This window comes from Drosophila albomicans, chromosome 2R (genome assembly GCF_009650485.2).
Source record: "Drosophila albomicans strain 15112-1751.03 chromosome 2R, ASM965048v2, whole genome shotgun sequence".
Taxonomy (NCBI): Eukaryota; Metazoa; Arthropoda; class Insecta; order Diptera; family Drosophilidae; genus Drosophila; species Drosophila albomicans.
In genome coordinates this window covers 13,116,188-13,133,005 of record NC_047631.2, presented here as the reverse complement: position 1 = coordinate 13,133,005, position 16,818 = coordinate 13,116,188, and the positions used below count along the sequence as shown (strand labels likewise).

The 16,818-nt window shown below is 35.8% G+C and overlaps 2 protein-coding genes across 2 annotated transcripts; one reads left to right on the top strand and one right to left on the bottom strand.

Moving 5' to 3' along the window:
• Nucleotides 1–42: 42 nt before the first annotated feature.
• LOC117575459 (signal peptide peptidase-like 3) lies at nucleotides 43–6,348 on the bottom strand. The gene is made up of 7 exons (XM_034259667.2): nucleotides 6,057–6,348; nucleotides 2,187–2,716; nucleotides 1,997–2,122; nucleotides 1,743–1,934; nucleotides 1,226–1,679; nucleotides 1,043–1,163; nucleotides 43–969 (listed from the first exon to the last, which is right to left on the bottom strand). Exons 2-7 carry the CDS (start codon nucleotides 2,494–2,496, stop codon nucleotides 901–903), a joined length of 1,272 nt encoding a protein of 423 aa, XP_034115558.1. The 5' UTR covers nucleotides 2,497–2,716; nucleotides 6,057–6,348; the 3' UTR covers nucleotides 43–900.
• Nucleotides 6,349–6,901: 553 nt separating this feature from the next.
• LOC117575122 (CD81 antigen) lies at nucleotides 6,902–14,362 on the top strand. The gene is made up of 5 exons (XM_034259221.2): nucleotides 6,902–7,347; nucleotides 10,643–10,837; nucleotides 11,056–11,235; nucleotides 11,309–11,524; nucleotides 11,962–14,362. Exons 1-5 carry the CDS (start codon nucleotides 7,282–7,284, stop codon nucleotides 12,109–12,111), a joined length of 807 nt encoding a protein of 268 aa, XP_034115112.1. The 5' UTR covers nucleotides 6,902–7,281; the 3' UTR covers nucleotides 12,112–14,362.
• Nucleotides 14,363–16,818: the final 2,456 nt, after the last annotated feature.

The following is a 16,818-nucleotide window of genomic DNA, read 5'->3' as shown; positions in this document are numbered from 1 at the left end:
ATAAATAATTAAAATTCTTGAAACTTAATTGTGAAACACACGGAGTGCAACAGTTTTTGTTTTTCGTTTTTTATCCTTGTTTTTTTTTTTTAACTTTTTATATTTTTTGTTTAAAACGAACACATGCATTTTGGCAAAATATTATTATTGTATGTGTAAGTGAAATTTTGATTTGAAATGGAGCAAATAAATTGGGGGACGGAAATTTGATTGAGAAATAATATGTAAAGCATTTTAGAGCGATATAATACTCATAATGGGAAATGTAGGCGCTCTTACTAACTATTATTTGTGATTGTTATTTAACTTAAGTATTTACAGAAAAATGACATACTTTTTGATAATGTAAATCGGATAATTTAGTATTTGATTCATCGTATGCTGGAAATGTTGAAAATGCTTTAAAAACTAAATGAACAAAATGAAATCTCAACAGTTGTTAGAAAAAAGAAATGCTAATACTTAAACCTTTACAATGTATTTAGTTAATGCAGGTTTTGTATTAAAAGGTTAAGAATGCAACTTGATACGCATCTGAAAAATCTTCATTAATCTTGCTTACAAATTGTATTGAATATTGGGGCCAGCATAAACTGTATCTATCTTCAGCTCTGCGTAACGTAAAGCCAAAACACATCAACATATACATGTACATTTTTGTGGTTTTTAAAAATCTTTGCCACTTATATATACTAAAACTACATACATTTATTATTCGGTTTTGCTGTTACTTCACTAAAAAGAGGATCACCTAACTTATAAAAAACGTTGATACGTATAATTAAACAATACGTACGTTATTAAGAGAGAATTCATAGTGTTTAAATTTGTTGTGTGTTCTTATTCTTTGCATTTTTTTGTGTTTTCTTTTTTTAATTCTTTTTGTAAGATAGAGTACACTCAGACTTCCAGTTGTTTTGATGGTGGATGCGCAATAAATGGTTCGCTCCACATGCGCCGCAGATCACCCTGAAACAAAAAGTGAAGGATTCAATTAGAAGAAATTTGTATGGAATGATTAAAGTGAAGGTGCTTCGCATACCTTGAGATAGGCCATCAGCAAGAGCGGCAATAACGTGAACGGCACTAAGTACAGTAAGGCGGGCTGTGCGGCCTTAAACACCTCCGAGCTGACAGTTGCCGTTAAGAGACCCAAGAAATAGCTGCAATAAAAGCGTACAATAAAGCTGATGTTTGTGTGAGCTGCGCTGCGCTGCAGACTTACCCCAATAAGGAACAATGAAAATACGTCAACCTGGAGCCAACACCTTTTGGCGGCGATAGCGTTGGATCCGAGGTAATGCCCTGTGACTTTTTGTAGGCATCGTAGCGCAATACAAAGCACAACAGTAGTCCCGGCATTACGACATCGCCCAGGCCGAGCATCGAGAAGTGTCCCGTATTGTGTATGCTGGGGAAAACCAGTTTGCCCGGCAAATTCAGTTTCGGTGTGTCGCGCACAATGCCGCCCAAATTCAATTTGCGCGCCACAATGCCGACAGGATTCTCGGCGGGTCGTGTGGCCACCTTGACCATCACATTTGTGCTGAATATGTACGATGAGAGGAATACCCAAAAGACGTCATAGATGAGCAGACCGGTCAACAGCAGCGTCGACACCTTCAAGCTGGGCAATCGCACAAACGCTATGAAGGCCACACATAGACCCATGCCCATAGCTAAAAGTACAGAAATTCAATAACAGTTTCTAATCGAATTTGATGATCGTTCTGTTGTCATACCATCCATTAGCAGCCAATGGCCAGTGAGCACCCAGACGCACACAATTGATACGGAGAGCGTGAAGCTGAATAGTTCCGCTGCCGTGAAACGTCCGCAGATGCCAAAGGAGAAGCGTTTGCCATCCGTGCACGGGCGAATGATATACTGGCACATGGGCAGCAGAAGAAATGCCAGCGCCACAGTGGCAATAACTGCAAGCAGAAAAGGATGATTAATCAAGGGAACATATTATGCCGTGTACTTTTGTACTCACTGGCTGTGCACACGGCGAAGAGCAGCTGCATCGAGTCAAAGAAGAAGAACATGATGAGCAGCGATATGGAAGCACCGAGTGGCAAGCACAGCGCATGCATCGTATCCAGCGTAGCAAACTTATCCGCTGCAACAGCAAGAAATGCAAATGAAATTCGATGACTTGGATTAACGTAGATTAGCAAACTTACTTGGCTCCTTTTCCACCTGCTCGCCGGTGAGCAAATTCGTCATGGATTCATTGCGTTTCTTTTGTTCACGCTCTCGCGCCTCCTGCTCAATGTTGAGACTGCGAAAGCTGCCATAGACAATTAACAGCATCGATATAAGGCAGGTGGATACACGCGACGAGTCCATCACACTCGACACAGTCCAATGTAGTTCACGATATTCAGAACCAGCCGCTGCTGCTGCCGCCGCCGCCGCCGCTGCTGCACCGCCGCCACCAACGCTGCCGCCACCACCGCCAACAGTTTGCGCGCCGGCGCTGCCGTGCGACATGCTCAATCAATGATAAGCGCTCAGGTGGCAACGCTGCTGCTGCTGCTGCAGTTGCCGTTGCCGCTGCGCAGGACTTGGCTTCGAATGTGCAACACTCTCTCTCTCTCTCTCTGTCTGTGAATCCTTATCAGGGTTTATCAATTGCTTTCGTTATCTCAACTGCTGCCGCTGCTGCTGTTGCTGCGTTGTTGTCTCTGCGACTCTGCTGGCTGCAATGAAACTGAAATTTGTTTTGGTCGTTTATTAGTTTAGTGATAAGCATGCGTCGTTGTTGGTCTTGTTTTGGTAACCCTCAACAAAAAAAAAAACTGATTCCGTATTATTTCATGTCTTCGCTTGTTTGCTCTATTCTGTATTTACTTTTATTTTTTTTAATTTTTCAGCTAGAACTTTAAACAGCTGCCACGACATACAAACAAGCGGGCAGCAGCGAAATTCAAGATATACACCCAAAACTCAAATGATTTATGCAGCAATACCCGTTTAGTGCTCCTAAGACCTACAAATCCCAGACCATTAAGTGACACAAAGGTTAACTTTCATGCGGGTTAAACTTTTGCACCCCAACAACAACAGCAGCAAAGCGAACCGCTGTTAAGCAGCAACTGTTGCCGGTGTGTGAAACAACAGAAAAATAAAAACAAAATCAAAAACGGGCCTAAAACATAAAGCAGGCCATAAAGAGTCGTTGGAATAAATTATAAAAGCATTACCCAGTTTCTGTTTCTGTTACGCTTTGCCCACTTCTAGTTAAAGTGATGTTGTTGTGGGTTATTATTGTTGCTGCTGCTACTGCTGTTGTATTGTAATTGCCTATTGTTTTGCAACAAATTCTTATGCTCATTCTCACACACACACTTTGCTTTGAGGGCCAACAAATTAAAGCGCTGTTCTACAAATACCCTTTCCCTTTCACAACTCAAATAAAGTTTATTGAGGACATTAATAAAACGTGGGCTAATTGCCCCAAACAAATTACTAAATACGATTCTAAATTGACAATTTTATTAGGCAAGATACAAATGTGACAATAATAAATTATTAGCTGATTTCAGCCTTGAGAAAAATTCAATAATAAAAGTCATTTAACTTTTAAATAATGTGTTGTCAAAAGTTTACATTATAAATCCGATTACATTCAATGCTTCATAAAACTTAACTCAATTTAATTCCTTGAAGTTTCATTTCCGTTGTTTTCCGAATTTTTTTTAATTTAGCTATACTCATTGTATTTTTTCAGCTCTAAAGATTTATCACTGAAATTCTGCTTCAAAGTTGATCTCGCTTTATGCAAATTTAGTTTTTTTTAAGGAATAAAGCAATTATTATTGTATATATGAAAGCTTTATTTTAAATGGATAACGAGCTTCGAGTTATTGAGAACGTCTTAAACTTGTATAAGCTTAACTGTAAGCTTAATTAAACTGTCCAGCCAACTTTTAGCATTGTTAAACATTTTTGGAGCTGCTCACTTTCGTTTTAAAGTCAGCTCAAACTAGTTTAAGCTCGGCTTGGAACTGGCTCATCAAAGCGCACACATTAAAAATCAAAAGTGAGTGCGCCAAAAAAACAGAACACATTAATTCCACTAAGTGGAACATATATTAAGCAACTGCAATTTTCGTCTGAAAGTCAGACTTAATATAATAGTTAGGAGTTTTCGAAAAATTGGACATTAAATGTTGGGTCAAAATAAATTATAGTTTCTAAATTTTGTAATTGTAAAATTCACTGAAGCTCCTATAAATAAATTAAATAAGAAAACGAACAATAAAATTGTTTATATGTTTGTATTGAAAAAGTGAAAGAAAACTAATTTAAAAAAATATAAATAATTTTCAATTGGAAGAAGGAAGCAATATAAGAATATCAACCAATGAAGTTTCAATAAACGCACATTATTTTCTCAAAATTAAAATAAAAATGTATTTGAGCTAAATAAGGTCTTGAAAATAGGTAAATAGTCTAAAAATATAATCTCCCCTTAATATCATGTTGCATACTTTTAAGCATACGCTTTCTTATTGTTTACAGGGTATACAAAAGTTGTGTTGCACGTGCTGCTGTTGTTGGGTTGTTGCACTTGTGCTCTGTTAGCCCGCTGTTAAGTCTATGTTAAAAATGGTGTGTTGAGTGTTGATAATAATAATGGAGCGCATTCGTTCGTTCGTTAATAAAGTGAAGCATAAAAGACAAAAGCGAAACAGTTGCCAACAACTTCCTAGTTTCCATAGTTGTTGTTGTTGTTGCAGCAGTTGCTGTTGCATCTATTGTGGCAGCATGTTGCCAAGTGCCGTTGCTCGCACTAAATTATGTGCTTTGTTGGAAATGTAGAGTAAGCGTATGTCTGTCTGTGTGTGTGTGTTTGTGGAATGCAAATGATTGAAATGTCTGAATGCGTGTATATGTATGTGTGTGTATCTTGTGTGTCCCCCTTTTATAGATGCAACAATTTAATAGTTCCCACACGTTGCAGGCTTGATGAAATTATCAGACAGACAGACAGACGGACAGAATAGAAGACGCCTTCTGCTGCTGCTTCTTCTGCAGCCGGAAACAGAAAGGCGCTAATTAGAATAGAATTAAAGCAACGAACGATGAATGAAATAACAGTGTCGGCGACTTAATCATCAGCAGAATGGGCACGAGAGCATTAACTAATTAAGGCAAATTAAGTAATTACACACACTCACACACATACACTCACAACACAGAGAAAAACAGCTTACACTTTCTAATTTGCAAAACGCCCGTTTTTTTGATGATGTTTGCTGAGGCGCCTAATGATTACTTAAAGAAGTACAAAGTAATTGGTTGGCCGGCAATATATGTATGTATGTATATAAAATAATAAATAAACTGCCCACATCGAAGGTGAAAGTGAAATTTACTTGCGGAAAACTAACAACAACAAAAATACATACTTATCTATGTAGTTGTAATCTACACATGTATTTACATATGTATGTGAGTGTGTTTTTGTCTGTATGCAAAGCAAGTTGTCGAGTTTCGCTGTTTTTGGCTTTTGCACTACTTCAATTATTTTTGGCCACACACACACACATACACAGGCAAGCCAACATAATGACAACAACAACAGTAACAACAGAAAACATACAAGAAGCGGCCTCGCAACTGGCTTCAAATGCAGCACTTGTGAAATTTTATATACACAACAACAAAAGTAACAACAACAAACTTTAAAGCGCAGGCAAAGCTTTTATTTATTTCTCGTATACAAAATGCTTAGACTCCACTTCAACAGCCGACGCTTCGCTCCACTGCGTAACAAAATTACAAGACACACACATTCACAAAGTCACTATGGGGCCATGTGTAAGACAAGTGTGTGGGGGGTGGAGTGGAGTGCAAGAGCGAGTGAGCGAGCGAGAGAGAACGAGAGCGAGACGAGGTATAAGGTAGGGGCTGGTCTTTAATTACTAAAAACTTAGGCAGCCTGTTTCAATTCCATTGCACTATTTGTGGCACCACCAATGATAGGTGGCAAGTTGGGGGCGGAATGGGGGACATTGCCTGCTTTTGGGATTTCTTTTGCTTACTTTTTGCCCTATGTGCTTCACATTTACTTTCGCGTTTGGCTGTGTGTATTTTGTTTTCCTTTTGTACCGATTTTCTTTGCGTTTTTTCTTGTGTTGCGGAAAAGCAGCAGCACAGCAGCTACATAATTTGTGAATGCATTTTCATTTTCGTGAATTGGCAACAGCCTTTTGCACTTTTGCACTAGTTATTTCAATTACAAATTTTTGTCACTTGTAATGCATTTTTTTCACTCTTCTCTTCGCTTGCACTTATTCACTGTTTTTTTCTGATGGAAAAACAACGAACTGTAAGTGTGGCCCGACAACGGAAAGCCATAAAAGTCGCCTACAGCGAGACCTCCAGTTGCATTTATAAATATACTAGTATTACAAAAAATATACCGCCTTCACTAATTAATAGTTTGGCAGCACTTTCCTAGTGATGTGCATTCAGAGGCGCAATTTTTTTAATGCAAAAATGCGTTCAATATATGGACAGTTTGAAAAGTTATTTACCCTTTTTAGGAGAAAGAGAATGATTGAGAAGTAATAAGATTATGGTCGCATAAAAATACATAACACAATATATTATTAATGGTTACGTTTGTATGCACCCTGTAGTCCTCCATTATTATATTTGACTCTTTACGTGCACCTTAAATCTTGACTGCATTTAATATTATAAAGAAGCAAAGAATCGAATTGTTAACCAATTGAAATGCTAAAAAAAACATTAACATAAATCATCACAAGGTAGGTACTAAAGTGTTGAGCAATGCTGGCTGAATTATTATGTTATCGGGACTCGATAACACACAATTAGCAATTCGTGGTATTATTATTGGTTCTAAGCGCGGTCACACTGCCTCAGACGCGATTGAGAGAGCGCCGATGTTACTTCGATGTACAAATAAAAATTTAAATTACTGCTAAATGTAACGCGCTTAACGGATAAACGGATATTAGAAATTTAAGAAAATCGTGTATTATTTAACGTACTGCGAAACGAACGCGGAACAATTTGTTCACAATAATTGTGCAAGTGCTAAGCCAAGTTCCCAAATTAGAAACTGCATAGAAGTCTGTCCGCAAGGGGGCAGCAAGAAACGCAGCTTCAGAGTTTCTTACAAGCGAATCGAAATCACTGCTGCACAGGCAACGCAGCAGCAGCAGCAGGAAGCGAAGCCAACGCTAAACGGTGGTGAAAAAGTCAAATAGTGTGCGAAAAAAATAAAAAAAGTTAAAAATGGGTCTTAACGGCTGCTGTTCGTGTGTCAAATATTTGATGGTCCTTATAAACATCTTATTTTGGGTATGTACATATGCAAGCAGACAACAACAAGAGTAACAAAAACAACAAACAGAAGGCACAGCTAAACTCGAACTCACCAACACAAACAGCAACTGGAACACACACACGTACATTACGCGTGAGTGTGTGTGTATGTGAGTGCTCGCTCCCTACGCCTCTTTGTGGGCCTGTGCATTTTGCCATTCAGCCTGACATCGCGCGCACGCTCTCTTCTGTTTGCTGCTGCTTCTGCTGCTGCTCAATCCCTACTTCCAATAAACAATAGAAGTTCCGCTGCGGCTGGAGAGTGTGCGACACACACACCCACACAGACAGATAGCTAAAGCATCGCGTACGGGTCCCCTTTGCTCCCCCTGAGTTGTGGCTCCCACACATTTCAGTTGTGTTGTTTTTCTTGTTTTTTTTTCTGTTGGCCTTTTCCTGTTGGCTTTTTCTCTTCTTATATTTATGTATGTGCGTGCGTTGGTTGTTGTTAGTTTTGATTTCTACTTCTTGCTTCTCCTCGTATTCTTATCTACTACACTGAGTCCCATTCATTCCTTTGACTCAAGTGTGTGGGAGTGCTGTGTGTATGTATTTTTACATGTACATTTTCGATTGCACATGTGAGTGTGTGTACATCGTGTATTGTGTAAAGTCAGGACCTAGATTTGGCGCCTTTTAGGTGCGCCACTCCCCTCTATAAAAATGAGTTCTCTCATTTCACAGTTTGTTCGAAAAGGGTTCAACGCTTCTTTTTTTGTAGTACTTTTTCTTTGCTTTTTGTTTTACGCAATTTCTCACTACAATATTTGTTCATCATTGAACGAACGAACGAACGTTTTAATTGCAATTAGTTTTTGTGTATTGTTTGTAGTTTCTTCTTCTATTTTTTTGCTTGCGAAATGTTTCAAGTAAAAATTTGTTTCTTGCTTCCATTCAATCTTTGTTTTTTTAATTTTCAATATTCTCGTTTGTTATATTTTGTTGTTGATTTTTTCCGATTTTGTTCTCCCTATAGTATTTATTAGTCAAATCTATTTTCGAACAAAACCCGACAAAAGTTTTGCTTTCGTTCCGATGATGTTGATTTTTTCTAGCTGTAGTTGTTGTTGTTTTTGTCGTGGGTGGGAGGTGGACGATTTATGCTTGATGTTGTTGTTGTATTTGTTGCGCACAGTGGTGTGAATTGTTCATAAATACGTATAAATATTTATGTGATTGGGAGTATATATTAAATTAATAGTTATTGCTATAAATAAAACATTTCATTTTGTTTGCTTTTGTTTTCTTTTGTGTTGGAAATGCACGACGGTTGCCTTGTGTTGCGTGCTTATTTTCAATTTTAGATTTTCCATGAACTTTTGCAACACTGTGACATAGATTTTGCAACCATCCATTTTCCATTTTCATCAGCCTCATCATCATCATTATCGTCATCATCGCTATGGGGCTTCGTGATCAAACGCCACGATTTTAGTTGACGCTCAGTTCTTGATGCTGATGTCCCTCCCCATCTCCCGCTGTCCACGCTGTTACTGGACACCGATTGAGATTCATTAAACATACCACCGCCCACCCGCCTGGCAATTAAGTCAGACGTTTTGCTCTCCACCTTCTTCTCCTCCCCTATGATTTTATTATTTTGCTCCATAATTCACTGAACTATTTTTCACGCAATTATTCATGTACACATTTTGTGTCATTTTGAATGCAGTTGTGCCTAAGGAGTCCAATTATCGATAAATGGTCTCTCTGTGATGTGATTCTCTTCGTCTCTCTTTCATTCTTCGCCTGTCATTTTGGGCTGACTTAGTAATGTAGGTCATGCAAGGACTTTGCACTTTTTTAACCATTTGGCATACATTTCTCTTTTTGCACGCGACAGCAACATATGCATACACATAATAAATAGTACATACTATACATATACATACATATGTATATCCCCATGTATGGCGTGTCATCAATTTGCAGCAATGACAACATTTGTATTTGTGTTTTGCTTGTTCTGCCTCCTTTATTAAAGCTCTCATACACTTGTGCACACAGGCACACAAACTCTGACAGCAGAATGCACTTTGCTTGACTTGCTCTCTTCTCTGGTGCAGTCTCTCTTCTGTTTAAAGCTCACTCTCTGCACTAGACGCGGACCACCCGCATGCACAGGTTCGACTTATGCGCTCTTGTTGCGGCTTTTTCTATGATGTTGCGTTAATTGCTTCACACATTACGAATTGTCAGCGTCTAGCATTCAAGAGTAAATAAATACGCAAAGTTTAAGAGAGTGACATATGGCATTAAGTTGCGTTTACTTTGATGCTAGATTGAGTAATTACTGCGTAATCTTATCGCTAAGTAGCGCCGAAAGAACAAACTTACGAAATCATTGTGGCAGATGCTTGACTCTTGATATGCTTGACTCTTATAATATTTGCATAGCTACTGCTTGTAATGTTGTGTAAGAAGAAGTCTCTGCAATTTGTTTAGTCATTTTTTCTGATTTTGATATCAAGTCTACAGTGGGACTGAATAATTAATAAACACACGTGTGTACAACTATACTAATTGGATGAGTTGCTGCTGTTTATTAATTAATAGGCAAATTCCGCACCTTGTTTGGGCTTGGCTATTCGCTATCCCTAAGGTAAATTGTTATTACACATGAATTCGCTGACATACCCTGTAAATGATATCATTGCATGATCTAATTGTGCAAGTTTAATACTTTTGTCCCAGGCAATAAAACTTTATGTAGTTACAAGGTATTCAAATTCAAATTCAAATACAAATTCAATATTCTTTCGTCATTTAGCAGAACACGAATTATTGAAGTATGTAAATAACATATATATATAAATTCATTTATAATCAGCTTTGCTTATATGTTAATGAAAGAAATATGAGTACACAGCTGAAAATGTATATTAAGTATACGATTTGCTCTGCTGCAAAAGTCGACTGATAATAAGGTTATAGCATCACATTCGCACTTGCCGGTCGGTTCAATGTCTCGCCTTGCTTAATTTCGACAAAGAAATAGCATTAGGCAAAGCCATAAAAATTTCCCGCCTGCTGACATCATGAGTTACAAACAGCACAATGTTTGATGTGAATTGTATTGATGGGGAGGCAAAAGGGAGGAGGGCACAGAGTCTTGGGGATTCTTGGCACGAATTTTACTGCCCGTTTTAATTGCTGGCCCGCCTCTCGGATGTAGACACAGAAGACAGACACAACGTAAAAGCGTTTAACCTATTTTGAAATATTTAATTCAACCTAATTTGGAAATTATGTTCTCCATTTTTCTTTGCAGCTGATTGGTTTAACCATTGTGATCACCTCGATATGGATGCTCACGGATCCCACGTTTATGCTATCGATGACGCAATCATACGATCATTATCACATCGCCCTCTATGTCTTCCTGGCCATTGGTACACTGATCACATTGGGCGCATTCTTTGGATGCATGGGCGTCTGTCGAGAGTCGCAATGTCTGCTCGTTTCGGTAAGTGGAGCAAATGTGTGGAGTTCGGTTTGGCAAAGGCAATTAAAATGCAATTGCAAATTCAGCAGCGCCCACGACATTTGTATCCTACACATGTCTGCAACTGCAATTTGTGCAATTGCTTAAATTACAATCTTAGCGTCTGTGCTTTGATTTATATCTGTTTACAACACCCACGCATCCAAGTCATTCATAAATCTCTCTCTCTCCGCTTGCAGTTCTTCTGTGTCATACTCATTGTGATGGTGGCACAAATAGCCGCCGGTGCTTGGGCATTCCACAACAAAGACAAACTCGATGATATTGTGCGTGCGGCAGTTAAAGCTTCGGTGCAGGAAGAATACGGACAGGCCTCGATGAGTTCACGTACCGTGACATTCGATACGCTGCAGAAGAATGTAAATATTTATATGATTTGCATTATTTGTTGTGTACTCGACTCTTAAATACTCGACTCTTCTGTTTGTTTAGCTTAAATGCTGCGGCGCTGATGGACCTGGAGACTGGGCAACGAGTCGATTTAATAATGTGGATCGTACGAATATTGTGGATATTGCCGTCTCATCGCTGAATGTCTTTTATAACATACCCGAATCGTGCTGCAAAGAGGATCTCAAGGATAACGACTGTGAACGGTCGCGTCATTTGAAATTTGGCGGTCCTCTAAACACATACATTTATCAGCAGGTAGTTTTTCTAATTTACCACAAAATGATTCATCATAATCTCGTCAAATCAATGCTTTCAACACCTGCTTGTGAGGTGTGTTCGCGCCTAATTTGTGTTTTGTTGACCAATGTTGGTTCATAAGCGATTTTTACGATTGCCCCATTAAAGTTGATAATCCTTTATAATTCGTTGGCGCATCAAAATTCTACGCCTGACACCGCGACGATAAAAATGTATTAATTATTATTGATATTCCGCACGCATTTCAAATGTCTATGCGAGAACACTTCTTCCCCTGCCACAAAATAAACAAACAATAAACAATTTGATTGCAGTGGAAATGAGAAAATACAGACAAATACACACACACATACAAACACACTTACGTATCTTACTCTCTTTGAGTTACACGCTCTTAACTAATGCAAGTGCTTTCTCTTTCTGTTAATTAACAGGGCTGTGTTGACAAACTGATTGAAATCATCCACGAAAATTGGGTGACCATATTCGCCATTGCCGCCGCTGTTATATTGCTGGAACTGTTGTCGCTGACATTCGCCTTGAGCCTTTGCTGTGCGGTGAGGAATCAACATTACAAGGCCTGAGAATTACAGAATTCCCATAGGGAAATAACAGACGATGAGAAGTACTAACAAAACCAAATGTAAACTAAAGCCTAGGCGCCTAAGCGTTACTAAACAAACAAAAACAAATGAGAACATCAACAACAAATTGGAATGCGAATAAAATGGGCATTTTTTTTTAGCGAAAAAAGGCTAAAATGTTGTTGCTGTTGCGACGACAACAACAACAATTGGCTGGCTACATTTGAAGGCTGTCGGTACTGGCAAATACTTTAAAACAATTTTGTAGTACTTTAACAACAACCACAAACAAGAACAACTGAGCAATTGTGTAAAAGATTTGAAAACTTGACATTTGAGTCAATCACATTTATATGAACTTGATACGCAACAACTTTTCTAACATATTTCTACATAAACAACAACAAAAAGAAAAAAGAAGAAAAAACCGAACACATTTTACAATAACGAAAAACAACAACATAAAATATAGGAAACCGAAAAATTAATATTAGGATAAAACGAAACAGTTTCAAATTCGAGTAAAAACGCATAAATCTTAGTAAAGTACGATAAATACTACTTATACGATACATACAAGCATACAACTCTTCTATACACTCACATAGGAATCATTCACTAGCAATTTAAGCACAAACAACAGTAAAAACATCTTATTTGCCAAATTACAAAAACTACTCTACAAAAGCCTAAAAGCAATCAAAGTTTTTTAGTTTCAAAATCGTTTTTCGTTTTGAAATTTGATATTTTGTGTATACATAATTTTTAGAAAATGTAGTAAATGAGAAAAATGATAATTAAATCAAGCATTCCACAAGTGAATATGATTAAATTGCCATCCAAAGATCCAAACCCAAAACAAAACAAGAAATCGAAAACAAAAACAAATTCTTATCAATTCTCTTGTGTAAAATCATGTGCTAAACAAAAAAAAGAAAGAAAAATCGAAATTAAATGTTTTCATGAAATTCGTTGAGCTTCGCGAAATTAAATGCCAAATATTTTATGTATTTACAAAATTTGTTTTTAATCATGCAATGTTAAGTGACAGCGCACTGCTAACGAATGCTGTTAGTTACACTGTTCGACATGCTGTTAACTAACAGCGACATGTAAATTACCCTGCCATATTTTAAATAACATTTACACCCATACTCTAACTCACACGCACACACACACTCGAAAAGTGAATTTGCATTATTTTTATAATGTACGCTTCGAACTCTTTTCATTATTATCAGTACAATTATTTATAAAGAAATACACACACAAAAAAAAAACCCATTTAATCAAATGTTATAAAGAGTACATTGTGAAATCATATTTACTAGCCGTACAAAATGTATTTTCTATATATATTTTTTTGATATCGCACATGAGACCCATATATATGTATTTTCATTTGTCATAACGAATTTTGTATTTTAATTGTTGTTACATATATGAATTTTGTTGTTAGTTAAACGTAGCTGAGAGCGTCATACTTTGTACCCTTCACAACGTTCAAAATAAATGAAATCTACAACCAACCCAATGAATAAAAATTTAATTAAATTTAAACATTAATCTACAAGTAAAACGTAAATTAATAAATAAATAAATATATATATTTAAATTTACACAAAAACAAACATGAAAGCAACAAACATTTATTTACATTACATTTTATAGTAGTTAAGCCAATTTTTGATTTAGTGAAGTAAACAAAATTAATTGTAATCTTTGTGCAAATCGAGTTAAATTTTAAAACTGTAGTTTAAATACGAGTACAACAAATCAACCCGAAACCATCAAAAACAAAATTACTCGATATACGTTCAAATTGTAGCGAATCCCTTTTTAAAAACGATGAAATATATCTAGAACTTCAATGAATCAACAAGTAAAAACATTAAAACGTACATAAATGTTATAAAACCTCAACGTTAAGCTCACAAATCATAAAAAATCAAAACAATTACATCAAAATATCTCATATACAATTACATATAATATGTGAAGAATACAAGAAAACAAACAAACTCTAGAAACATCTACAACTTTAGTCACAATTTGAAATTTGTGGACAGTTGCCACAGGAAGTGAGTGCGTCATGAACCGGAGAATTAAGCAATAACATTGAATCCTGCGAAATGGATGCTCAAAACAAATAATTGATGTTTGCAATAAAACAAAAATACACACACACACTCATTAAAGGAATGAATTAAAAAGCAGTGACATAATTATTGATATTTCATAAATAAAATAAACATATATTTAACAAATAAATCACTGATTTTTAATGGGGTTGTCTGTGGGAATATTTTTTTAAGGTTTCAATAAAAATGCTTTAGTTGTATTATTAAATTGTTATTTTTATTAAAATTGTTTATTTTTGCCCAGTTTTCGTGTTATTTGTTGTTATCTCTTGTTAAACATAATTTGTTATATCTAAATACTAACATATATTTAAATGAAATTACAATTCCATTTGTGTGGAGAGAACAATAACAAAAGACACATCAATTCTAAACTAACATGCATAATGAGATTTTTGTAGAGTTTTCTGAATTTGCTGGAATGCTTCATTGAAAAGTTGACCACAAATATTATTTTAATCGCAGACTCGGCTTGAATATCTTTTTTGTAACAATCTTGAAGTAGAGATTTTAATAATCTCATTAAAAATACAACGAAAATATATAGCATACTTTTGAGATGAGTGTGCAATGTTCTGATTTATTTTTTCCGTGAGCCTAAAAGTAGACTCTAATAATTTTTTGTTGTTTGTGATATAGAGTTAAGCGAAATGCAGAACAGTTCATTTAATTGTTTTTGTTTTTTAGAGTTTTTTTTTAGAGTTTAGAATAATTTTGAATTCGATTATGTTATCAATGTGCATGGGTCTCCTATTATACACGGTGTGTATGTACTTATAAACAATCCAAATCACTAACCACGTTTGCTGCTGTTAAGTTACATATTTTGTTTTTGTTTCTTAAGTGTGTGAGTGTAAGAGTTTGTGTTTTTTTGTTTTGTTTGTTTACAAATTAATTTGATTGGCTTAAGTAGTTGATAGCATACGAGTAAATTATATTAATTAACTTAGTGGATTATTTAGGATCGCTGGTGATACAATTTTGTGATGCCACCTTTACATTCCAAGTAATCGTAATCGTAATTTAAATAGCTTATGTTTGAAAATTATTATCATAATTTACATTTACTAGGTACATTTTGATTTAATTTAGTTTCAACTAAATGCGAATGCAATATATTTAGTTTAAAAAATACATGAATTAATTTTCAATTTCTTTCCTCGGTCTGTTTCGAATACCGCAATCCAAGCGAAATGGGAATTCGAAACAACCTTTCATTCAGGCTAAAAATAGAGGCTACATGGATAAGGATTCTTACGGTTTTTCTAGCTAAACATCGAATTCGTTATGTGAATTGTAATTAGCTCGATCAAGATTTGGGGATTAGCTTAGTTAGACATTTACACAAATTTAGTTACTCATACTAAACATTTAGCGACTAAAAACATTTCTTTTCATTTTATCAATTGGTTAATTAAATAAATATATATAATAGTTTTAAGCGTTTCAATTTCATTATTTAGTTTAAGGTTTACTTTCCATTTGTAATTTTCATTACTTTTTCTTTTTTTTTTTTTGGTTTACTAGTTAGACATTTAAAAGGTAATTTAATTATCGTTTACATTCGGTTTGTTGGACAGTGTAAGTTAATACATATTGCATACTATACATACATACTAGGTAGAATCTTAGGGTGGTTTATCATGTAGGTCGCATAGGTTTCCAAGTTTCCATTTCAATGACATCTAAGCGCATTTGTTATTATTGCCAATAAGTGTTGACTTGATAATGATTTATTGAAATGAAAAATATATTTTTACTTGAGGAAACATATTTAAATTCAAGAAACTCAGAGGTTCAAGCTGAAGCTGTGAATATCGAAGCGAGTGCAATTGAAATTTAGTTTGCATTGCTTTCGATTCAGTGAATCAAATCAAATTGAAAATTGTTGTTGTTGCTGTTCGAAATAACAATGGAAGAACATGTGTAATAACTAAGGGGAAATATATCAAACCACATTGATTGTCTCGACTCCATGCACAGTGGCATTCAATGAACGCGACGCGTAATTGTATTATAAGTAAGTATAAAACTTTTGCTGAAACAACAATTGTATTGTTCTGGAAGGTACAATGTAAAAAGAATGTTGTTTTTTTTTTGTTTTCGTTTTGTATTTGTGTAGATTTGTTTTGTTTTCCTTTTTTTTTGCTGCTGTTGTGTGCATTGTTTGAGGCAATGTTAAATATTCCTACAGCTGGGACAGTTTGCTGTTTGTTTGTTTGTTGTTGCTGCCCGTTGATATGCTAAAAAATTAAATATTTCTATTAATGCAGCAGGTGTTGCATGTTGCATGTTCTGCTGTACAATGGGGCGTATGCTTAATATGCAGTTGCACGTATATATTTAAATAATTGAATGAAAGCTGCAGTCTAATTGAAAACTCATGTTTGGGCAATTGCGTTTGCTGCTCTTCATAATTAATAAATATGTTATGTTATTTTATGGTTCTTTTAAATCGTCAAGTGCTACTTTTTTATCGGTGGTAGTTTTGCATTCAATTTAATTGGCAATTTAATAAAAAAAAACCCAGAGACATTTGCATAAATTTAAAATGAATTTTTTTAAT